General features: G+C 37.8%; 1 protein-coding gene and 2 long non-coding RNA genes across 3 annotated transcripts; all 3 read left to right on the forward strand.

The window, feature by feature from the left end:
• Nucleotides 1-1,368: 1,368 nt before the first annotated feature.
• Nucleotides 1,369-6,664, forward strand: LOC137387371 (uncharacterized). Its single transcript, XR_010977898.1, has 3 exons — nt 1,369-3,318; nt 4,422-4,730; nt 6,433-6,664. It is a non-coding gene; the product is annotated as an uncharacterized lncRNA (long non-coding RNA).
• Nucleotides 6,665-7,912: 1,248 nt separating this feature from the next.
• On the forward strand, nt 7,913-14,300 carry LOC137386769 (uncharacterized). Its single transcript, XR_010977835.1, has 4 exons — nt 7,913-8,026; nt 11,366-11,552; nt 12,568-12,744; nt 14,202-14,300. It is a non-coding gene; the product is annotated as an uncharacterized lncRNA (long non-coding RNA).
• A 4,671-nt stretch (nt 14,301-18,971) lies between these two features.
• LOC137387662 (kinesin-like protein KIF21A) lies at nt 18,972-22,584 on the forward strand. The gene is made up of 5 exons (XM_068074145.1): nt 18,972-19,023; nt 19,308-19,507; nt 21,191-21,352; nt 21,570-21,740; nt 22,326-22,584. Exons 1-5 carry the CDS (start codon nt 18,981-18,983, stop codon nt 22,530-22,532), a joined length of 783 nt encoding a protein of 260 aa, XP_067930246.1. The 5' UTR covers nt 18,972-18,980; the 3' UTR covers nt 22,533-22,584.
• The last annotated feature ends 3,514 nt before the right edge of the window (nt 22,585-26,098 follow it).

Below are 26,098 nucleotides of genomic sequence, written 5' to 3' on the forward strand. Positions count from 1 at the left end.
TGATGGAGTCATCTACTCCTTTTATAAAGAAATTTCAAGGTGAGTGTATGAAATCATAAAGTGCACCTAGTTACCATTTTATTTTTAGTTATAATATTTATATCATCTCCAGTAACTGTTACCGTTTGTGTCCATTCACTAATTCTGGTACTCTCTGGAGCCAGAGGTTTTACTTAATAGCTAAATACTATACCGTCTTATGTTATATTTTATTTTGTTATATTTCTTGTGCATGCTGTATTATTGTTTTATCAGATAATTTATGTATAGAGTTTTCACCATATTCTTGAATATTAATGTAAGTCATTTTACTTATTTATTTCATTCATTTTATTTATATTAAAGTCTCAGCTCAGAGTATGTTGAATAGTTAAATCCTGATAAATTGTAGTTACATGGTAATCTATAAATATGCTGAATTTCTGACGTTAGTATTTGTTGTAGCCAGTTACTCTCTTTTATATTAAGTGGTGTTGATAACTAATATCCATTATTTAGTTGGAATTTTATGTTTTCATTCCTAAGCTCTTCATTACAATGGCCAGATAATTCCCAATCCAATTGATGTCCCATACATTCACATCGCATCAGCTGTGATGGTTGGACAAATCCCATACTTGATATTTCCGGCAGCATAGCAATTGCTCTAGGTTTTCATATTTGCTGATTGGTCAAATATCGTTTTAAACCCTGACACATATTAGCCGTCAGGTGAAGCCAGACCCTAGCTTAAATATTCATGCCGAATCCGTCCTAATAATCTGCCATTTATTGGTTGCTTTGTGCGTAGCCCTCGGTCTTTATCAGTTTTTCCCAGCAGTGATCCTCATCTCAGTTCAATAACATTGGTTACACGCCTCTGTGTCATGTTTTTGGTTTTTCCGCTGAGTACATTTTGTGTGGCGGTCTCTTAATGCAGTGTCTCGTCGCGGCTAGTTAGTAGCTAGTCTTATTGTGCGACAGTTATTGGATGGCTTTCCATCGTTTGGCAAATTTGTCCCAGTTTGAGGAATGTCAATTATCCCTCTATCAGTTGTGATCTAGTCACCCCGGGGTTCATAATCGTATTTTCGTAGGTTTCTATAGTTATATACTCGTGCAATGGTCACCATGGTGCTGGAGTTGAATCATTTCATCTTAACAGTATTTAGCTGGATTGCATACTGGCTTGTTTGTCCTTTCATGTAAGTTGCCTATAATCATTCGGAATCCGTATATTCATAGTCACTTTTAAATATCTAGCCTTGTATATGCCATAGCATCAAGCTGTAAAGTACATGTATATGTGACAGCGCGCTATGCTGCCCTAAGGTGGCTTTTGACTCCTAAAGCCTAAAGTACGCCAGAGATAGAGAGAGAGTCTTGTCTTACGAGCGTTTATTAATATACTGACAACAAGTACGAGGATTATAAAACTACAAGTCTAGATCTAATCAAACTGCATGCTTTTATATAGTTTTGACAGCACAAAACACGTGATTCATACTAGAAAAATGAGCCAAACACAAGATACATTAAGGAGACAAGAATGAATAATATGTTTATAATTTTGTTAGGTTACAACGGTCAGACAGAGGAGATTCACATTGGCACTGAGTGCTTTGCGGCATGATGGTAGAGCGTACACAAGCAGTCAGTGCATTGACGTTATAAAATGAGGGTATTTCTTACAGCCACTGTACACAGATAGGGATCACAACCCTTCGAATGAAATGTTAACTGTCATATACGGGTACTATCGCAGTGTTTGAGAGTAAAGCTTGACATATCTTACACCTTCCTCCTTAGATGACGTCACGGACGTAATTCTTTTCTAGAGGGGTTGTTGGTTGTTGATCTGTCATAGTTATTGGTGGGCGTCATGTGTTGACGTAGCTAAAGTATCGTTTGTATAATGACTTCTGAATTGTTTGTATAGTAACTGTTTGTTTGTATGTCTGCCATTGTACCGTAATTTTCGCGAATACCCAAACTTGTATGCTACAGGATGTCCCCTGATATATCTTGTCGATGACTCACGAATCGCTATGCACTGTCAGCATGTATCTTGTAATTATAGTTGCCGCTTCCTAGGAATAAAAATAAGAAACACAGTATACCCAAAACTAATACAATATGCAATTAAAAAAAATCCTATCTAAGTGAAGCCTTACCCTACTTGTCAGGCCTCAAACTACGGTTATAAAAAAATTAAAATTTTAAGCATATGTAGCATTTGATTCTAATTACTCCTTTTTTTTGTTTTACTTCCATCCACTCACAAAAATGGTACATAACAAGTAGATATGTCTAACACAAAACAATCCATAGGCAGTAGCTCAAAAATCAAGTATATTGGCTGCACAGCTCACTAAAACCAACCCATCATTTAGGTAGTGTTCGGAGAGGGTGTCAGAGTTAATCACGTAACCCTGAAGTGATGGCAATTTTAACTTAACTCAGATTTGAGTGGTCTTGCAGTATGTTGTCATTCCTTTCGTCAGATGGCTGTGAATTTACTGATATTGGTCTGGTAGGCTGGAAATCTTCTGCTTCTATATGTTGGTGTCTAGATTCCTGTTGCTAAAGGAGGGGAACCGAAACTGCCAGCTAATTCAGCTGACAATGAGAGTTGTGTGCTCTTTACACACACGAATTTAGAGGACCAATTTAGACTGAGATTCATCTCAGATAATTAAATTTCTCAAATAAATCAATCCAACAAGCCATTTTGTGGAACTCAATCATTACCTCTGCAGACAGCCAGATTTTTCATTACGTTCATAAAATTTACCTTTCAAACTATTTTCATTTACTATTACAGTCATTTTTATCTTCTGAATCATGCTTTGTCCATTCTTGGTTTTATGCTGCTGCTCCATGACTCTACTAAAAATTGATTGTTCTAATCGAAATCTGACTGATCTTGATTTTATCCAACTTAATCCTAACTCTTATCCGCCATATCGCTTCATTGATTTCCATGGAAATCCGAAATTAACCAAAATTACTCTTCCCACTGATTTACTAGCAATTTCTTCCAATCCACGCCTAATCATCACACGAGGTATGTATAAGAATTAATTTACAGTTACTTAATTAACAAGCATTAGTTCCAATACACGTGTAGCAAAAACATTCTAACGATTATGCGCCTTTTCGTGATAAATTATAAGAGTTGTGTTTACTTTGATTTTGCAACGCATGATCGCTCAGTAGTAGCCCTCCAATTCCTGTTACTGCAATAATACTTACGAGCAAGTGTCATATTGGATCGCCGCCTTGGTAGTGCGGCTAGCTGTAGTAAGGATTTAATGAAGCCTAGGCACAACTAAACTGGTAAGTCTAGTATTAATAAGCAAATTCCTTTTGTTTTAGCTGATTCTTCTACTGATTTAACGTCAACCACTCCTAATGCCGATCCTACCGTCACAGAAATCATGAACTCTACCAACAATAACTTTACTATCGAAGATGTATCTGCTAGTTTAATCATCAATTCCACTACTATTTCGTTGACAAATCCATCAAATTCACACCTGATTCTTGAACTACCAATAGCTGCTCCTTTGTCTATTATCATAATTACCGCTATCGTATTAATCTATCGACTGTATATAAGAAGACGGAATCATAATCAGCAACTTACAACTAATCAATTAATTGCTCTAGGACAATTATCTAATATTTCTACAATTATTGACAGCGAAGAAGAAAACGTTATGTTTGATCGAAGCCATGATTCTATTCAAACTGCCTAATTTCTTAACATTATTTTCCAACATTATTATTAAATAGGATTTACTACTGTTTTTAACGCATGGTGGTTAATTACAAATCTATTTACTTACTGAAGTTTTAACTACTAACTATCTATATACCTATATACCTATGCATATCGTAAATAAACGATAATGATCATGTCTTTGTTTGAGGCGTTGTCCTCATAAGTGTGGTTAATATTTCTCAGCAAAGCAAGTCTTCTAGTGAGATTCGATAGGGCAAATGTCAATTAGGTTCAAGGTCGAAAATTGTAGCTATGTTTAGGCTGCTTAACGTCAGAGTCAGAAATATTGTCAATGTCTTGATTTTTACAATTTTGCAATGAAAAGAAGAACTTCTATATTGCACAAGGTTGGGTTTATGATGTTGTAGCATCCAATTGTATGAGTCATTTGCTGCTGTCGTGTCTGGCAGCACACAAAGTGGTAACTGAGGTAGTTGAAAGTTTGCCACAGTATGTCCCGTTCGACATATCATTGGGGCCTGTGCATAGCATAGAGTTACCAAAGAACATAAAGTCAGCATGAAGAGCATAGATTGTGACACGTTCAGTTTACTACCAGAGCATGCATATACATGTAAATTAGGTGGTCTAGTTGGGTGGTATGACTTGATCTCATTCACATTACCGACACCTGTTGATGCTTTCTTTACTTTAGGAGTGCTAGTTCCTGGCTCAGAGCGCTCAACAGTGTCATCTTCAAAGGTTACAAAGTCATATATCTTATCCAAACTTACCTTGGAAGTTTTGACATGGGCCTTACTCAATGTTTCTGAAGCCTTGTGTTTTGGTGGGAGGCTATTTAGAGTGACCTCTTGTTTATTTACGGAGTTTTCGTTGGCCACATTACAACTATTTGAAGGGGCCTCGCTTACCTGTAAATAGGCTTCTACCACCTCTACTACAGCGACTTCTAACTCAGCATACTCTACTGTTATGACTGGAGTGATCATTACAGGAACCACAGGTATGACTTCTGCTACCTCTACATTGCCTGCCTCTACCTGTCCCTGGCAGAGCTCCGCATGTTCCTGTACATGTTCAACAGCCATATTGTCATAAATAACTGTATTGTTGTCACTTACATGGTTGGGTTTAGATGAAGCAATGGGGGCAGGGGGTGTTTCAAGTGTGGACTTAGTGACTGCAGTTGAAGCATAGGCTTCCTGGGGCTGATAGGTGGGAGGTTGGGGTATGGGTGGCTGTGAGCGTTGGCTGGTCAACCAAGCCTGAAACCATTGTGGCATCTGGCTCTGGTTGCTACCTTGTCTATCTCTAGGGAAATGACTAGGGTGTGACTTACCTGGTTGGTTCTGAGTAAACCTGATCTTATTAGGGTGTTCTTGTCTAGGCTGCTGGTATCTAAGATTACTGGTTTTTCTGTCACAGAATCTAGCTATATGATTTGGTGATTGGCATATGAAGCATTTTCTTGCTGGTTTATCAAAGTGTTTGTTTACACTTGGGTTAGGTCTGACTTGATTGCTGAAGTTGACAGATACATCAGCCACTTTTTTGTCAACCACCAAAGCCGTTTCGACACTAACCGCAGCTTTTAGTATTTCTGAAAGGGTTTTTCCCGGTATGCCCATGATTTTGTCTTTTATGTCGGGCCTCAAACCCGCTCGAAAATGTAAGAGAACGTAGGGGTTCTCTTCCCCTGCAGATCCACTAGCAATTATTTTGTGGAGCTTTTCGTAATACTCTCTGACTGTCTCATTTCCTCCCTGCCTCACTGCAGAGACTTCCATGGCAATTTGTTGCTCTCCTTTAACCGCGTTTAATTTATTTTTCATAAGGATTTTTACTCGCTGGTACGAAACTGAACTTCCTTCAGTCTTAATTATGTCTTTCAGGTATGCCGATGCTAGATTTTTAAGGTATAGCTGTAGGATTAATACATATGACGATTTTGGGACTTCGTGCAGTAAACAGCAAGTTTCAAATTGCATGGCGAAGCTCTCGAAATCGTCATCGAGTGACCTACCTGTGAATTTTAGGCCAAATTTAACCCATTCTCTTCGTAAGTTTGAATCACTTTTACTAGGTTGAGGTGTATCAAAACTTACCTCTGAATCGTTGTCTTTCTTGGCATTGCCAGTAACATCGGCCAACTTGGCAACTTGTGTCGTCAGGAGCTTGATCATCTCCTCAATTTTCCCGGTCTGTTGCGCTACACCGGCCAAGGCATCTCTCTGTTCATCGATGGCTTCTCCCACGCCGGCAAATCTTTCGTTGACTTGATCTCTAAATTCGTCAGCTGCTGGTTCTTCAGCATCAGATCGCTCCAAATCCTCATCACGAGCACTTTGTGATCCTTCTCTCTCTGTCATCTCAAATTCTGGCAGTGTCCTTGGGATTTTATCAATTTTATCGAATCCCACTTCTGACACCAAATGTGACAGCGCGCTATGCTGCCCTAAGGTGGCTTTTGACTCCTAAAGCCTAAAGTACGCCAGAGATAGAGAGAGAGTCTTGTCTTACGAGCGTTTATTAATATACTGACAACAAGTACGAGGATTATAAAACTACAAGTCTAGATCTAATCAAACTGCATGCTTTTATATAGTTTTGACAGCACAAAACACGTGATTCATACTAGAAAAATGAGCCAAACACAAGATACATTAAGGAGACAAGAATGAATAATATGTTTATAATTTTGTTAGGTTACAACGGTCAGACAGAGGAGATTCACATTGGCACTGAGTGCTTTGCGGCATGATGGTAGAGCGTACACAAGCAGTCAGTGCATTGACGTTATAAAATGAGGGTATTTCTTACAGCCACTGTACACAGATAGGGATCACAACCCTTCGAATGAAATGTTAACTGTCATATACGGGTACTATCGCAATGTTTGAGAGTAAAGCTTGACATATCTTACATATATATGTATATGTAAAGTTATTAGAAGGTCATTCGGAAAATATATTGTGGTTGCTGTATCATTGCGATAGTCAACCATATTGAATATAATTATATATATATATATATTTGCTTATTAATTCATGTAAGTTGCTTATAATTATTCGGAATCCGTATATTCATAGTCGTTTATCTAGCTGTATATATGCCATAAGATCAAGCTGTAAAGTACATGTATATATGTATATGTAAATTTACATAATTTACATTAAGTTATTAGAAGGTCATTCAGGAAATATATTGTGGTTGCTGTATCATTGCGATAGTCAACTGTATTGAGTATAATTATTTATATATTTGCTTATTATTTCATGTAAGTTGCTTATAATTATTAAGGATCCAAACATTCTTTTTGTAGGTTTTATGTTATTAAGTTTTTTGATTGTTTTATGTTTTGATATATATATTCATGTTAAGCTGGGCGCTGTAAGCTATTTTTATTCGTACTCTCTCTCATCATCATAAATATAATTTGTCATCCGCTTTTGTTGTACGATCTCGTAGCTCATATCTTCTATTCACTCTATATAGTGGTCATTCTCTCACATTCCAGAATCAGTGTTTTCCTCTATATCTGGTATCTCCTTTGCGTTAGTTCTGTACGATGTACGAGGGTGAAACATTTTCATGTACAAGTTTTAATCGCTTTACTGAAACTCAGCTTGGTTTTGCAAAGGGCTTGATACACGGTACTATGTTTGCTGTGACATCTGTTCGATACAAAGTATGAAACAGGCTCAGGTACTGACTTGAAAGGGCTCGGCTACAATTTTTGCCAATCTCAAGTCTGAATAGGTAGCATCTACCTCCTATTTTGAAAGATATGTCTGTTGCTTGTTGATTGTAATAGTCTACATGTTTTAGTTTGAGAAATTCTTATATTTCTTGCATTCAACAGCCATATAAAAAATATACGCACAAACCACGTGTAAGTTGGTGAAGTCAAGCTACTAGCAGTTTTACACAGAGTATGAATGACAGCCAAAGACACTGAAATATTTAAAAACATTTTTTCCTAGGTGTTATTGACCTCTGACAATCTTTCTTCAGTGTTTCTACCTTGACTTTCTAAAGTCTGAGTGTCTTCTCACTAAATTATTACACAGACTGTTACTTCTATCTCTACAGGATGGTGCTGCCTCGATGTAGAAACAGCGCTAATTTTTTAATTTTCCGATTCGTGAGAGTTTAATCTTCCCCCATCATGACACTCTCTCATACGGTTGAGCTCGGCGACAAGGAAATCATCAAGATAATAGAGGAGTACCTAGCAAATAAACAGGTTGATGTTGCCCTCATATGCTTGGAGAGAGAGAGAGTCGGGAATCATTAATGGTATGTCCTGAATATGGTTCTGGTTGAAAGGGATACCTCGTTGTCATAAACCATGTCTAAAACCATTCATAGGCTTGTCTCTCCGTCAGACCTTCCACCAACAAGTTTGCTGAAAACTAAGTTAAAATTCAAGTAATAGTATTCTTTTCTGACCTTCGCGCTATTACAGTGTGGTAATTATATAATAATTGTATGATAATTACATAGTATTATATAATAATTGTATGATAATGACATAATATTATATAATGATTGTATGATAATCGCATAGTATTATATAATAATTATATGATAATTACATAATATTATATAATAATTGTACGATAATTACATTATTTTGTAATAGTCGTATGATAATTGAGTAATATTATGTAATAATTGTATAATAATATAACTATTATATAATAATTGTATGATAATTGAATAATATTATATAATAGTTGTATGATAATTGAATAATATTATATAATAGTTGTATGATAATTACACAATATTATATAATATATAAATAATATTGTACAATAATTGTATGATAATTACACAATATTATATAATACTTGTATGATAATTACATAATATTGTATAATAATTGTATGCCGTATAATCTTAATGCGGTATGATCAAAGCCCTGTCTGGCTGTCTGAAGAGACAGGTAGATTATGAAAAAAGGATTTCACCAGGTGGGATTTGAACTCGCCACATTTAGCTCAGTAGACAGACACTCCAACATCTACACCATTTGACCGTTTTGGCTTATTACACAATAACTAGTACAGTTTTTGGTCTTGTGCACCGTGAGATAACGTAATCACTCATCACTATCGTTTTGTAGGGAAAGACGGGGCACAGTAAGCCAATTTTGGTTTGTTTCTCAAATAAAATATAAGTGACTGCTTGAATTGAGCTTAAACTTGGTCTATAAAAATTTAACATGTTGTTATTATTGTATTTGAATTGTAATGATTCACTTTGGATCAATCGCGAGATTTTATTGTTTTTGCAACATTTTACACCTGGCTCACTTTGCTCCACTACCGAGGCAAGGTGAGCCACCCAATGGGGCAAAGTGAGCCATAGCAATAAATATGTGATTTGATTGCACATAATATATATTTGATATCTTTTAACTGTTTTAAAACATTGAGTGTGACAATTGTCTAACTAAATTTGACTTATGACTAAGACAGAACATGGTAAACTAATTATACATAGTTTATAACATAAAATGTGGGAGCAAGTCGTATGAGCATTATCGTGAAATAATGTAGTAAAAAGTGTGTCGCCTACAGTCTCTATCAGCAGTGTTATTGAGAATAGTTTATCTTACTTTATGAGCTTTATGATAAATGCGTATGTGCACACAACTCACGAAAATTATTTATGAACAGCCGTCGCAAACCTTTGTACCGAAATCTCATCAACAAATTTAACCATTTTTCAATGGAGTCGTTTAAGTATAATAACGATACAAAACACATATAAACCTTTTTAAATATATTGCCAAGTCTTTGAAATTTGTAGACAATATCCTACAACTAACCCATCTGATCGGATTATACATAAATGGACAGATTAATTTAGCCTAAAATCGTCATTAAAACTTTGACAGGCTTTTTTTCATCAAAGTTAAGACCGGACAACGAAACGCCGACAAGGCCGCGCGATAGAGAGTAGAACTATTAAGTCGTGTGCATTTTACGAGAAAAACGTGCACATTTCACCAGTCTATGGCATTGTCCAATTGCTGAAGGTTTCTATAACTAACGTAGAAGTACTGAAAAGTAATAGTTTTTTTGCCGATTTCAAAGTAACCGACATTTTGGACACTTATAATGATTACTTTGGTATTCCAACTGGTGTTCGAAGCAGTGAAAGTAAAGGAAATGACAATGATATTTCTCTAACGATTCTTATAAGATTATTACAATATTTAATTATAAAAATAATTATTCGATTTTAAAAGATTTAATTATAAGAATAATCATTCGAATTTACAAGATCGAAGTGTATAGTGACCGATGTTGGGCAGTATGTTACTGTTATTATTTTTTCTAAATAATTTTGTTAAATAGATATTCTAAAAATCTAAATAAATATCACAACTTCTTGATATTGGTTGCTATGACGTTTTGAAATGTAAACGAAATCGTGCATTGGTTTTCTATTATTACTGTATTACTATATTAATAATATTGGTTATTCTAATAATATCAGTGCATTTTACTTCTAATATTGCATTTCTCCTATTGCAGAGGAGAGAGATATATAATATTTTCCTTTTATTGTTGTTGTCTGTTGTACATAATAATGCCCAGTACATTACAGCTACCATTGCAGTTACCTATAATTGCACTGCAGTGCCATTTGATTGCCAATATTGCATTTCTCAACCATCAGTACCCTTTCTTTTTTCCAATATCATTTTGGTCGTGGGCTGTATGACAGGGAATTTCTAATTATGAAATTCATGTTGAACTTTCATGCGCATACTAGTAGACGTACCACTAGTAAGTTGATTTGTGGGAAAGAAAAGTTGTAACAATACTTCAGTTTATTTAGTTTTTAAGAAATTATCAGAACAAGTTAACCTTTTATGTCCTATGTTTGACTATGTTAGTGTAAATCTTTCGCATAACTAAGGAGGTTGTTTTTATTCTTACTGATTTTTCATACATCGTCTAGGTGACCATCTCTTTGAACAGGAATGAGATGTCTCATTCACGATTCTTCTGTGTTTTCATGCTTTGAATGGGTTAGGAATTGCCCTACCATTTCATCAATTCGGAGTTGCACTATTTAGATCATTCCAAGATGAGCGATGTATTCCTCAAAATAAAACTTGTTAGAGTTTTTCTAACTTTTTTCATATCAGGGTCACTTTTCAATTCATGAGTAGCCAATCGCCAGATCAAAATAAGAAATTATTTCATCATCTTCATATGAGCAACCCATCATTCGCATGTAAATATTAATATGAAAGTAACAGGTCCAGATGAAATGGTATGGAGAAGCAGTAGAATGTTTTTGTAGCCGATACCCGCATGGCTGTGTGAAGTACGCTGAAATATTTTTTACCTCTACTGGGGAGAGCTTAGCTGAGTATTATCAAATCCGATCCATCAGCAGTCAGCCTTTCTGTGATACTGAATAGTACTCCCACCTTCAAGAGACAAATACCCTCACATAAATTTATCGAAGCGAAATGGTCTGGAATAGGTTTGGATTCGTCTGTTCTTGTGATTTGGAGTGGAAGCAACTCCAAATCTATTCAAATCATGGAAACGCTCTGATTCTCAGGTGCTTTGATTCTGCTCTCATATTAATTTGTGATATTTGTAGGTGTTTTCTCAAAAGATGGACTTTTTCTCCGGCAGCTGATTCTTGATGGTCACTGGGATGACGTGCTTGAGTTCCTTCTGCCGCTCCATGGGGTGGAGGGCTTTGACAAAAACGCTGCCTTTACCTCATTTACAAGCATAAATTCCTGGAACTCCTTTGCATAAAGTTGGATCCTGGACCGTTACAGGTAAGTTGTCCTGACAGGTAATTACATGTGATAGTATCTGACAGGTCATTACATTTGAGAGTGTCTGACAAGTCTTTACAGGGTAGTGTGTCTGACAGGCTATTACATGTGAGAGTGTCTGACAGGCCATTACATGTGAGAGTATCTGACAGGCCATTACATGTGAGAGTGTCTGACAGGCCATTACATGTGAGAGTATCTGACAGGCCATTACATGTGAGTGTGTCTGACAGGCCATTACATGTGAGTGTGTCTGACAGGCCATTACATGTGAGAGTGTCTGACAGGCCATTACATGTGAGTGTGTCTGACAGGCCATTACATGTGAGAGTGTCTGACAGGCCATTACATGTGAGTGTGTCTGACAGGCCATTACATGTGAGTGTGTCTGACAGGCCATTACATGTGAGTGTATCTGACAGGCCATTACATGTGAGTGTGTCTGACAGGCCATTACATGTGAGTGTGCCTGACAGGCCTTTACATGTGAGTGTGCCTGACAGGCCATTACATGTGAGTGTATCTGACAGGCCATTACATGTGAGTGTGTCTGACAGGCCATTACATGTGAGAGTGTCTGACAGGCCATTTCACGTGGGAGTGTCTGACAGGCCATTACACGTGAGTTTGTCTGACAGGCCATTACATGTGAGTGTGTCTGACAGGCCATTACATGTGGGAGTGTCTGACAGGCCAATACATGTGAGTTTGTCTGACACTCACATTACATGTGAGTGTGTTTGACAGGCCATTACATGTGAGAATACATATAATTATAGTTACAACTACACGTGCCATGAAGTTGTCACTCATTGACTCACTGTTTTCTTGAAAAAAACACTTTTAGTTCTGATGCTACTTTGTTTGGATGTTTAGTTTCTTCAGTTTTTGTATTTTCGATTAAACACAGTCTGTTTCTGACATCTGTGATTGGCTAATGTCTTCCTTGGCTGTCATTCCATCATCATCCCTGTGGTTGGCTAGCAATCATTATTTTTTCATTTTGTTCATACAGAACCATGACTCCACATTGGACGAGGTCGTCAGCTGCCTCACTGAGTTAGAGCATCTTTGTTCTGATAGTAAGGAGTATGACAACTTGTGCTTTCTATTGACTCTTCCCTCCATTTCCTCTGATCAGGCCTACAAGAATTGGAACCCTTCCAGCGCCCGTATCAACTGCTTTAACGAGGTCGGCTCTCCATGTTGTTTTATTGCATGGGGTTACTTAGTCAGTGGGGTTATTATCTACACTCCTTGCTTTGTACAGTTACATGCTCTCCATGTTCCTATTGCATGGGGTTACTTAGTCAGTGGGGTTATCATCTACACTCCTTGCTTTGTACAGTTACATGATCTCCATGTTCTTATTGCATGAGGTTACTTAGTCAGTAGGGTTATCATCTTCACTCCTTGCTTTGTACAGTTAGATGCTTTCCATGTTCTTATTGCATGGGGTTACTTAGTCAGTGGGGTTATCATCTACACTCCTTGCTCTGTACAGTTACATGCTCTCCATGTTCTTATTGCATGGGGTTACTTAGTCAGTGGGGTTACCATCTACACTCCTTGCTTTGCACAATTACATGCTCTCCATGTTCTTATTGCATGGGGTTACTTAGCCAGTGGGGTTATCATCTACACTCCTTGCTTTGTACAATTACATGCTCTCCATGTTCTTATTGCATGGGGTTACTTAGTCAGTAGGGTTATCATCTACACTCCTTGCTTTGTACAGTTACATGCTCTCCATGTTCTTATTGCATGGGGTTACTTAGTCAGTTGGGTTATCATTTACACTCCTTGCTTTGCACAATTACACTTCAGTACTAACATTTGTAACTATACAGTAATCCATCACTACTTCCTGGCTCACCATTCACGGATTCAGTACTTCACAGTAGAAAATTTTTGTTAAAATCGAGAGAAAATTAATTAAAAACCATTTAAAAAGTAAAATACATAAGACACATCAATCTCATGAATTATAAACATGTGACTTCCTTCTCACAACGAACCGAGTTAACACAAGTATGAATATTCAGGTCAGATGAAGTCCAAACTACGTTCATACTATGTAAGTGTATTCTGTGGTTTTAAATACTGGGACTGGGGTTGAAATATAAACTGTAGGTCAATCAATATAACTTCAAATTACTTATTATATAAGAAATCAATACAATATGTTTAGAAAGCAGTGTAAGTGTTTTGGTGTTAAAATTTTGGCTCTTACATATACTTTAAAACATAAGCTTTTATTTAGCAAATTTTCACTTATCACTGGGACGCCGGTTCCCCTTGACAACCTTATATCAACTGTACTTGAATATTCCATGTACACAGTTAGTATAGATAGCATGAGTTCCATTAACTTTGGCTGTGCTAAATGATAGATACAACCTTAGGCCTTAGTGAAGTTTTGATCACACATAGCCTAATGATACAATTGAACAACATTTTTACCATGAGGGTAAATTTATCAAAACCATTGCTTGGCGTGGAGGTTTTTAGCCCTACCAGCAATAACTACAACCTGTACAGTATATTGAGCAAAAATTACAAATCATGGATGTAGGGAATGTTTAAACACGATGTTTGAGAAGGTTTTATGTTCTTATTTTGCTGTCAATATTGTCTCTGTTCTTTCAGCTATACCCACTGGTCAGCAGGTTCATCGGGCTTGAAAAGGCAGCACCGAGCAATTCATCAGCTAAACACGACAGACTAGTTAACCTGCTTGCTAAAGGTCAGTTTTCAGACTAGTTAATCTGTTCACTATAGGTGTGTTTTCAGACTAATTAACCTGCTCACTAAAAGTCAGTTTTCAGACTAGTTAACCTGCTCGCTAAAGGTCAGTTTTTAGACTAGTTAACCTGCTTGCTAAAGGTCAGTTTTCGGACTAGTTAACCTGCTCACTAAAGGTCAGTTTTCAGACTAGTTAACCTGCTAGCTATAGGTCAGTTTTCAGACTAGTTAATGGTACTAGTACCTTCCATTGCAATGAATTCTCCAACTGTGGACTATGTCATACCTATTGTACTCGTTGGTTCCGTTGCAAGGAAAGTTACAACTGTGGGTCATGTCATATCTATTGTATTTGTAGCTTCCATAGCAGTGAAAGCTACAGCTGTGGGTCGTGTCATAACCATTGTACGCGTAGCTTCGATTGCAATGAAAGCTACAACCGTAGATCATGTCATACCTATTCTACTTGTAGCTTCCCTTGCATTGAAAGTTACAACTGTGGGTCATGTCATACCTATTGTACTCGTAGTTTCCATTGCAATGAAAACTACAACTGTGGATTATGTCATACCTATTCTACTTGTAGCTTCCATTGCGATGAAAGCTACAACTGTGATGTGTGTTTGAATACCTGTGTGTGTGCGTGTGTGTATGTGTGTGCGTCCACGTGTGTGTGTGTGTGTGTGCGCTTGTATGTGTATGCGTTTTGTTCGTGTGTTTGAACATGTATACATGCGTCTATGCAGGTCTGCGCATCTGTCCTCGTGCTATGTGTATGTGTCTTCGCAGTTGTTAGCATGCTTTTGGATATGTGTCTGTCCGTGTCTGCGTGACTGTCTTCGGAATTATCATCATTTTTCTTCAAACTTTGCTCCAAATATTGCAGGTTTGCCAAGGTTAATTTTGTTGAATCACAACAAGATCTTCAAAGTCTGTCAAGAGGTTACTAAAATCTTCAAGGACGGCTTTTTAACTCGAAATTTGAAGGTACAGTTGGAACTATCAAGCTGTCAATATTTGGGACCTCTCTCAAGCTGCTATTGTGAACTCTCAATAGAACATTGATTGGTAAACGAATCAAATCCGTTGCATTTACTTGTACATTCATGTATCCGGTTACATAAGTGTGTTTGTATGTGCATGCATGTTGGTGGGAGTTTGGTGTGTGCAAGCGTGTTTGCGCATGACTGCTATGCGTGACCGTATGTCTGACTATGTGTGTGTGCAAGTGTGTGTTCGTTTAATCGCCCAAGTGTGTTTCTGTGTGTGTCTCTGCGTGTGAGTTTGTGTATTTCTGTGCACAGCCGTGTCTGTACATTTTTCTATGCTTGTGTATCTGAGTTTGGGTGTGTTTGCGCGCGTGTGTGTGTGTTTGTGTGTGTCGCTGTCCGTGTCTATGTGTATGCCTTTGCACGTTTATGGCAGGTGTCTGTTCTGAGCAAGTATGTGAATGTATTTGTCCGTCTCTGTGTCTGCGTGACTATTATTAGAGTTACCATCAAAGCTCTGGAAACATTTTTCCAAATGGTGCAATATCACGAGATTTAATATGGGGAACTTTATTCAATCACGCCAAGCTGTTTTAATCTGTCAAGAGGTTACCGTGCACTTTAAAAACAAGTTTTATACGTGCAAGTAAAAGATACATTTAACACTATTTAATGTGTGTTTGAAGACCTGTGTGTGTGCATGCGTGTATGCATGTGTGTCCACGTGTGTGTGTGTGCGCGCCTGTATGTGTATGAGTTTTGTTTGTATGTGTGAACATGCATGTGTGTGTCTATGCAAGTCTGCGCATCTGTCCTCGTGCTATGCATATGTGTCTTCACAGTTGTTAGCATTCTTTTGGATGTGTGTCTGTCCGTGTCTGCATGACTGTCATCAGAATTATCATTATTTTTTTTAAAACTTTGCTCCAAATGTTGCAGGTACGCCAAGGTGAATTTTGTTCATTAACAACAAGAATTTCAAAGTGTGTCAAGAGGTTACTATAATCTTCAAGGACGGCTTCTCACTCGAAGGTTGAAGGTACAGTTGGAACTATCAAACTGTTCCTATTTTGGACCGTTATCAAGCTGTCACAGTGAACTCTCAAAAGAACATTTGGCGATTGATAAACGAATCAAATCCGATGCATTTAGTGGTACATACATGTATCTGGTTACATAAGCGCGTGTGTATGTGCATGCGTGTTGGTGAGAGTTTGGTGTGTGCAAGTGTGTTTGCGCAAGACTGCGTGTGTGTGACTGTATGTGTGTGTGGCTATGCGTGCGTGCAAGTGTGTCTGTTTGATCGCCTGAGTGTGTTTCTGTGTGGGTCTCTGCATGTGAGTTTGTGTATTTCTGTGCACAGCTGTGTCTGTACATCTTTGTATGTTTGTGTATCTGGGTTTGGGTGTGTTTGCACGCGTGTGTGTGTGTCGCTGTCTGTGTCTGTGTGTATGTCTTTGCGCGTTCATGTCTGTGTCTGTTCTGAGCAAGTATATGAATGTATTTGTCCGTCTCTGTGTCTGCGTGGCTATTATTAGAATTACCATCAATGTTCTGCAAACATTTTTTCAAATGGCGCAATATCGCGAGGTTTAATGTGGGGAACTTTATTCTATCACGCCAAGCTGTTTTAATCTGTCAAGAAGTTACAGTGCACTTTATAAACAAGTTTTATACCTGAAAGTAAAACATACATTTAAAACCATTTAATGTGTGTTTGCATACAGTATGTGTGCGTGTGTGTGTGCATGTGTGTATACATGTGTGTATCCATGTGTTTCTATGCGTGTGTGTGTGCGCCTGGATGTGTATGCGTTTTGTTTGTATGTGTGAACACGTATGCGTGTGTCTATGCAAGTCTGCGCACCTGTCCTCGTGCTATGTGTATGTGTCTTCGCAGTTGTTAGCAGGTTTTTGAATGTGTGTCTGTCTGTGTCTGGGTGACTGTCATCGGAATTATCATTATTTTTTTTCAAAATTTGCTCCAAATGTTGCAGGTACGCCAAGGTGAATTTTGTTCAATAACAACAAGATTTTCAAGTTTGTCAAGATGTTACCATAATCTTCAAGGACGGCCTTTCAACTCGAAGGTTGAAGGTACAGTTGGAACTATCAAACTGTCACTATTTGGGACCGTTATCAAGCTGCTACGGTGAACTATCAATAGAACATTTGGCGATTGATAAACGAATCAAATCCGATGCATTTAGTGGTACATACATGTATCCTGTTACATAAGTGTGTTTGTTTGTGCATGCATGTTGGTGGGAGTTTGGTGTGTGCAAGCGTGTTTGCGCATGACTGTGTGTGCGTGACCGTATGTGAGTCTGACTATGTGTGTGTGCAAGTGTGTGTCTGTTTAATCGCCCAAGTGTGTTTCTGTGTGTGTCTCTGCGTGTGAGCTTGTGTATTTCTGTGCACAGCTGTGTCTGTACATCTTTGTATGTTTGTGTATCTGAGTTTGGGTGTGCACGCGTGTGTGTGTGTGTCGCTGTCCGTGTCTGTATGTATGCCTTTGCACGTTTATGTCTGTGTCTGTTCTGAGCAAGTATATAAATGTATTTGTCCGTCTCTGTGTCTGCGTGACTATTATTAGAGTTACCATCAAAGCTCTGCAAACATTTTTCCAAATGCGGCAATTTCGCGAGATTTAATGTGGGGAACTTTATTCAATCACGCGAAGATGTTTTAATCTGTCAAGAGGTTACCGTGCACTTTAAAAACAAGTTTTATACCCGCAAGTAAAATATACATTTAACACTATTTAATGTGTGTTTGAATACCTGTGTGTGTGTGCGTGTGTGTATGCATGTGCGTCCACGTGTGGGTGTGTGCGCGCTTGTATGTGTATGCGTTTTGTTTGTATGTGTGAACATGCATGTGTGTGTCTATGCAAGTCTGCGCATCTGTCATCGTGCTATGTGTATGTGTCTTTGGAGTTGTTAGCATTCTTTTGGATGTGTGTCTGTCCGAGTCTGCGTGACTGTCATCGGAATTATCATTATTTTTCTTCAAACTTTGCTTCAAATGTTGTAGTGTGCAAGTCTAGATTACTTTTATTGATCGCTTACTAGCATCATATTTTGACATATATAACAGCTGCTATAACATATATAACAGCTGCTATAACATATATAACAGCTGCTATAACATATATAACAACTGCTAATACATATATAACAACTGCTATAACATATATAACAACTGCTATAACATATATGACAGCTGCTTTCAGTTTAAAGATGCAACCGTTTAAAGGTCAAGGCCAAGATTACCCGTATAGATACTATTCTACCCAGTATCTATACTAGGTAGAATAGCACCCATATAGATACCGGTACAATTCTACCCATATATGTATAGATACCGGTACTATTCTACCCATATACGTATATACACTGGTAACTATTCTATCCATATACGTATATACACTGGTGCTATTCTACCCATATGAATACTGGTCGAAAGTATTGCTAAAACCTTCATATGCTCATCAGGACTTGATATAATCAGCTGGTTTTTATCATTTCTAATTCTTGTAGAGTCTGACCATCTTCAAGAAGACCTGACAGAGCTGACAGGAGAGATTTCACTTAAACAAAGAATGGTTGAAGAACTCGAAAGGAGCCAGCGACAACTGCAAACAATTCGTCAGCATTACGAGGATGAAATGCTCAACTTGCAGGACCAAATAATGGCTGTTGAACGAGAACGAGACCAGGTCCTAAGCAGCTTAGGTAACCTCCTGTTATAGCTAGTATATGTTAGATCAGCTGTTATAGCTAGTATATGTTAGATCAGCTGTTAATAGTTAATCAGCTAGCTCTTAACAAGTTATAAAGTTCAGTCCATACAGTGCTATGGCTTTGGTGTAATAATCTGTCATTTAGATAGTAATTGGTATGCGTTTGATAATCTTAACGTGTAGCTAGCTTTGCAACCAGCTAATTCGTAACCGGACAGCAGTTACCAGGATAGCAAATACAAATGAAATAAACTGTTATGTGAGTTCTGTTTTCAGGCAGCAAGAAGCAGCAGTCGGAGGAGCGGGTGCGCAAAGTTAAAATAGACTTTGAGAAACGGCTGGATACCATGCAACAGGAGCTCAATAAGGTAAATACTGCCAAGAAGGAGCACGCCAAAATGATGAAGAACCAAGTTGTCTACGACCGGCGCATCAGGGACCTCAGTACTGAACTGAATGAGATGAAGAAGATAAAGGTAGGCTTGCTGACCGATACAAAAGCTGTGTTAGTTAATCCTACAAAGAGAGAAATCACCGCTATATTTATATCTGTGTTAGTTAATCCTACACAGAGAGATATCACCACTATATTTATATGTGTTAGTTAATCCTACACTCTGAGATATCACCACTATATTTATATCTGTGTTAGTTAATCCTACACACAGATATCACCACTATATTTATATGTGCTAGTTAATCCTACACATAGAGATATCACCACTATATTTATATGTGCTAATTAATCCTACACAGAGATATCACCACTATATTTATGTGTTAGTTAATCCTACACAGAGAGATATCATGACTATATTTATATGTGCTAGTTAATCCTACACTGAGATATCACCACTATATTTATATGTGTTAGTTAATCCTACACAGAGAGATATCACCACTATATTTATATGTGCTAGTTAATCCTACACAGAGATATCACCACTATATTTATATGTGTTAGTTAATCCTACACAGAGATATCACCACTATATTTATAAGTGTTAGTTAATCCTACACAGAAAGATATCACCACTATATTTATATGTGCTAGTTAATCCTACACAGGGTTATCACCACTATATTTATATGCGTTAGTTAATCCTACACAGAGATATCACCACTATATTTATACGTGTTAGTTAATCCTACACAGAGAGACATCACCACTATATTTATATATGTGTTAGTTAATCCTACACACAGAGATATCACCACTATATTTATATCTGTGTTAGTTAATCCTACACACAGATATCACTACTATATTTATATGTGTTAGTTAATCCTACACAGAGAGATATCACCACTATATTTATATGTGTTAGTTAATCCTACACAAAGAGATAGCACCACTATATTTATATGTGCTAGTTAATCCTACACAGAGAGATATCACCACTATATTTATATATGTGCTAGTTAATCCTACACAGAGAGATATCACCACTATATTTATATGTGCTAGTTAATCCTACACAGAGAGATATCACCACTATATTTATATATGTGTTAGTTAATCCTACACACAGAGATATCACCACTATATTTATATCTGTGTTAGTTAATCCTACACACAGATATCACTACTATATTTATATGTGTTAGTTAATCCTACACAGAGAGATATCACCACTATATTTATATGTGTTAGTTAATCCTACACAAAGAGATAGCACCACTATATTTATATGTGCTAGTTAATCCTACACAGAGAGATATCACCACTATATTTATATATGTGCTAGTTAATCCTACACAGAGAGATATCACCACTATATTTATATGTGCTAGTTAATCCTACACAGAGAGATATCACCACTATATTTATATGTGCTAGTTAATCCTACACAGAGATATCACCACTATATTTATATGTGTTAGTTAATCCTACACAGAGAGATATCACCACTATATTTATATGTGCTAGTTAATCCTACACAAAGAGATATCACCACTATATTTATTTATGTCTTACTTAATCCTACACAGAGAGACATCACTACTATATTTATATCTGTGTTAGTCAGGGAAAAGTTTGAATGGGAAATAATTGTTTGGCGTATGAGTTTTTTGGGATCTTCGTAATGTGTTGACTATTGCACCACCACATGATCTTGGTTTTGGAGATCTCGACAACTATGGTGATGCTATTGCAGGTGCGACTGATGGCACAGATGAAGACGGAGTCAGAGAAGAATAAGATTAGTGACCAACGAAAGAATAAGGAGCTGCTACAGCTGGAAAAAGAGACGCGGCAACGAGACAATCAGGTGCGCACGTTGGAGTTGCAAAACAGACAGGAAGATGCCATACTCAAGGTTGGTCTTTAACAACACTCAAATGTTGGTCTCTAAGTTTTCAAAGGGTGCCTTCATTATTTACGGGACGAATATAACAGTCTACTGATGTTTTAATTAATTCTGTCGTAAAAAGTAGGTGGCTTGGGATAGCCATCGACATTTCATGTATCCTTGACATATAAATCATTTTTATTTTATCCTAGCCTTTGCATAAGTCAGCGTATTGTGTTGCCAGCGCAAGCACGAAGAGGTCAGTCAGTTGAGGAAAAGACAAAGAGACTCGTCCGCCTCTTCTAGGGTGATGGCCAAAAATAGGGCAAACCTCTCCCATAAAAATTCATCTGGCAAAACTTCATCGTCCTCTGCTTCTAGGCACAAGTCAGCAGCTCTTCTCTTCTCTCCCAAGGTAAATGTTTGCATCGTCTTTTTTAACCTCTTGGTCCTAATCAATCTGCCAAATTTGCTTCAGAATGATTTTCATTTCTGGAAAGTATTCTGGTAGCGAATATTAGTTACTGAAGAACAACTTATAGCTGGGCCATAGCACTAACCTGGTCGTAACTTATAGCTGAGATAAAACTAGACAATGTTAAATGAGCAATTGCAGAGTAGATAACTGCTTGTTGCTCAGACGGCGATTTACTATTTGCCTTTTGTTGATACGTCTAGCGCATGTTATCTCATGTCACCTCATGTTATCTCACGGCACCTCATGTTATCTCATGTCACCTCATGTTATCTCATGGCACCTCATGTTATCTCATGTCACCTCTTATATCAAAGTTTCTCACAACCTGTTGTTATAATCTCAACTTACTAGTGACTTTTTCTTCTGATTACAGCTAAACCTATAGTAATATAAAATAATCTGCCACTTAAATTGGAAGAGTATTTTTTTTGTGTATGGCATGTTTCTTATATATACACATATTATGTTGTCTTGTCCTCTGTGCTAATGGACACTACGTTTTACTCGATTACTCTAACTCAGGTGGCGAAAAGCAAGTGGGACAAGCTTGAGCGGTACATTACATCCGTTGTTGTGCGGAAACAGACAATTGCCAACATGGAAGCTGAGATGGATCTTCACATTAGCAAGCGAGAACAGCTCAGCAAGAAGATAGATGCGTACAGTAAAAGGCTGGACACTGCCATTAGGAGAAATGAGGTCGGACACATGTATAGTCATTACTCTTAGGCTCTTAAAACGGGCAAACTTCTTAGCTGACGCATGGCATAAACATCTGCTGCGACTACACAGATCGAGACTACTGAATAACTAGTTATGTTTTACAAGTATCAACCTAGGTCAAGTAAAGATCAAAACATCTATTGGATGTTGTCATTACCCTTATTGGAACATGATTGTATTAATTATATATATATATACATATATATATATATATATATATATATATATATATATATATATATATATATATGTAAACTGCTGACCATGCATGGAGCACTCCACCCAAAATCTGATACTATTAGATTGTATCTTGATAGGAAAGATGGCGGTAGGGGACTCAAAAGTGTACAGCAGACAGTGAAAGAGGATGGCCATCTCAGATAATTTGCTAGCTGAATTTCAATCGGCTGCTCTCACAACCGACCTATGCCCTGATGATGAGGAAATTGACTGGCATACGAAACCTCTTCATGGTGCTTACCACCAACAAATATCTAAGGTTGGCGATCTTCACCAGACATATATGTGGCTGAACAAAGGAAACCTAACGGCCAATACAGAGTCGCTAATCATGGCAGCCCAGGAGCAAGTGCTCCCAACAAGGCAACTCCAAATGAAAATCTATCACACTAGAGACGATCCTAGATGCAGACTGTGCAAAGATGCACCTGAGACCATCCAACACATCATCAGTGGATGCAGACAGCTAGCAGGGAACGCATACACTGAGCGGCATAATCATGTCGCAGGTATTGTGTATAGAAGTCTATGTGATGAGTATGGCCTTAATAAACCACAACACTGGTGGGAGGCTCCTGGTAAGGTCAATGAAAATGACCGCGCTAAGATCCTCTGGGACTTCTACATCCAAACTGACAAGCATGTCCTAGCAAACCAACCAGATATAGTGGCGATAGACAAGGAGAACAAGAGGGCTATTATAATAGATATAGCAGTACCCAATGATTACAATATAGCCAGCAAAGAAAAAGAAAAGGTAGAAAAATATCTCCCTCTTGGAGAAGAAATTGAAAAATGCTGGAATGTAAGAACAACCGTAATCCCAGTAGTGATTGGGGCACTGGGCGCAATAACACCGGCGCATAAAATGTGGCTTGCCCAAATACCAACAACAATCAACTCAGGTGAGTTGCAGAAAAGTGCGCTATTGGGAACAGCTAAGATCTTGAGACGAGTGCTCAAACTCCCAGGTCTCTGGTAGGAGACCCGAGTTAGAGCAGAATTTACCACCCATACGGGGTATCCGGGGTGAGGAAACAATTTTTATATATATATATATATATATATATAGTAGATATGGGTAAACCATAGTTTATCATTGCACTAATGTTTGTACAGCTATTTACACTTGTGTTTTCTTAAGAAAAAGATCCATCAACTTATAATCTAAAATCGTCCAACTACAACTTGAAGTCAGGCTAATGAATTGTATCAAACTGCAAGTAAAACTTAGGTCTTTAAAATATTTAATCTAACATATCCTGAAATGTTATGCAAGCAGTTCCAATTTACACCAGTGTTCATCACATATCTTTTACAGCAAGTAATAGCCTTTTTCATATATAAATACTTGTTGGTCATCGTTGTCACTAGTTCAAAGCAACTTTCAAATAAAATCGGTTTACTGTGAAAATGAACAAATTGGTGTCATGATTATGTTAATCAGGGATCAACACTTCTAACCAATCACAAATACATCAGTTTCTTCTATTACTACACAGCCATCAGGGGTGTGTAGTGTTTTTGCAAATAATAATTTTGCAAGCGTAAATAGCCAATGCCTTATTCCTTGTGTTTCTCTGATGTTTTCTGTTCTGTTGAACAGAAAACTCTCTACAGACTCTTATTTGATAATTGCTGGCATAGTCATTACATTGCATAGAGTAATCAGTAATGTCACGGTTACACTATATTGCGCTGCAATTTTGTTGATGATATGTTCAACTCATCTTCATAGCTGCTAAAGTCTGGTTTCCATATCGATTGCGAGACTCCGGCGGTAACTTGCGCAGCAAAACGCTTGCGACGTCAGGATCGGCAGCTTCTGTTCACATCTAAAGCTGCATTGGTAAACATAATCGCATAATCACATAAAATGTTTGCTCGCCACGCCATTTTGATAATGGTGACCTTCACCTGTACAGTGCATTTCAGGAAGGTTTTGCTTGCGGCTATTTGCGAAATTTGAACAGCGCTAAACTTTTGTGTTGAGCCGGCAACTACCGGTGGTACTCGGCGGTACCCGGCGTGTAGGCTCACATTTCACCGCCATAGCCTGCGGTGCTGTTGCCGGTGCTTTGCGGCATATATGAGAACCACGCTTAAGGTAGTTGTTGTGTAACTCCTATTCATTTGCAGAGGACTGTCGCCATGGACCGAGAAGATCAGCTGGAGTTGATGAGCACCAATATGACATACATTCAGAGTAACGTGTCTGAGTGCCAAAACAATATCATGCAGATGGAAGAGGAGGCGAAGGTTTGTTCATTTGCTTTTGCTATGCGTCTGCTTAGGCTTGTAGTGACTACTGCTAGCATTTACTAACTTTGCATTGCTTCCTGTCTAAGCATTTACTAACCTCACATTGCTTCCTGTCTAAGCATTTACTAACCTCGCATTGCTTCCTGTCTAAGCATTTACTAACCTCGCATTGCTTTTTGTCTAAGCATTTACTAACCTCGCATTGCTTCCTGTCTAAGCATTTACTAACCTCGCATTGCTTCCTGTCTAAGCATTTACTAACCTTGCATTGCTTCCTGTCTAAGCATTTACTAATCTCGCATTGCTTTCTGTCTAAGCATTTACTAACCTCGCATTGCTTCCTGTCTAAGCATTTACTAATCTCACATTGCTTCCTGTCTAAGCATTTACTAACCTCACATTGCTTCCTGTCTAAGCATTTACTAATCTCGCATTGCTTCCTGTCTAAGCATTTAGTAATCTCGCATTGCTTTCTGTCTAAGCATTTACTAACCTCGCATTGCTTCCTGTCTAAGCATTTACTAACCTTGCATTGCTTCCTGTCTAAGCATTTACTAATCTCGCATTGCTTTCTGTCTAAGCATTTACTAACCTCGCATTGCTTCCTGTCTAAGCATTTACTAATCTCACATTGCTTCCTGTCTAAGCATTTACTAACCTCACATTGCTTCCTGTCTAAGCATTTACTAATCTCGCATTGCTTCCTGTCTAAGCATTTACTAACCTCGCATTGCTTCCTGTCTAAGCATTTACTAATCTCACATTGCTTCCTGTCTAAGCATTTAGTAATCTCGCATTGCTTCCTGTCTAAGCATTTACCTAATATATTTCATCAGTGTTTAGTATGTTTGGTGTTTAGTATGTGTTTGTATGTTTAGTAATTATTCATTGCTTTATTTGTCCTTTTTAATGTTACAGCGGGCTTAGCTAACAACTCCCATTTATCGGCCCGTTCCCATAGATGGCTATACTCGAATTTACGTAAGCGCATGTAAATCAGTAAAGTTATCTTCTACAGTTATGCAGCAACATTTGATTTTGTTAATTCAGAATCTATAATCTTTCACCTT

The sequence above is a fragment of the Watersipora subatra genome, chromosome 2 (assembly GCF_963576615.1).
Source record: "Watersipora subatra chromosome 2, tzWatSuba1.1, whole genome shotgun sequence".
Classification (NCBI taxonomy): Eukaryota; Metazoa; Bryozoa; class Gymnolaemata; order Cheilostomatida; family Watersiporidae; genus Watersipora; species Watersipora subatra.

What these genes read in the sequence shown, in the direction of transcription:
- LOC137387662 (XM_068074145.1), top strand. Translation starts at nt 18,981, where the DNA reads ATGGCTGTTGAACGAGAACGAGACCAGGTCCTAAGCAGCTTAG. An exon ending in CCAGGTCCTAAGCAGCTTAG is followed by an intron (nt 19,024 to 19,307) that starts GTAACCTCCTGT and finishes TTCTGTTTTCAG; the next exon opens with GCAGCAAGAAGCAGCAGTCG. An exon ending in CTCTTCTCTTCTCTCCCAAG is followed by an intron (nt 21,741 to 22,325) that starts GTAAATGTTTGC and finishes ACTCTAACTCAG; the next exon opens with GTGGCGAAAAGCAAGTGGGA.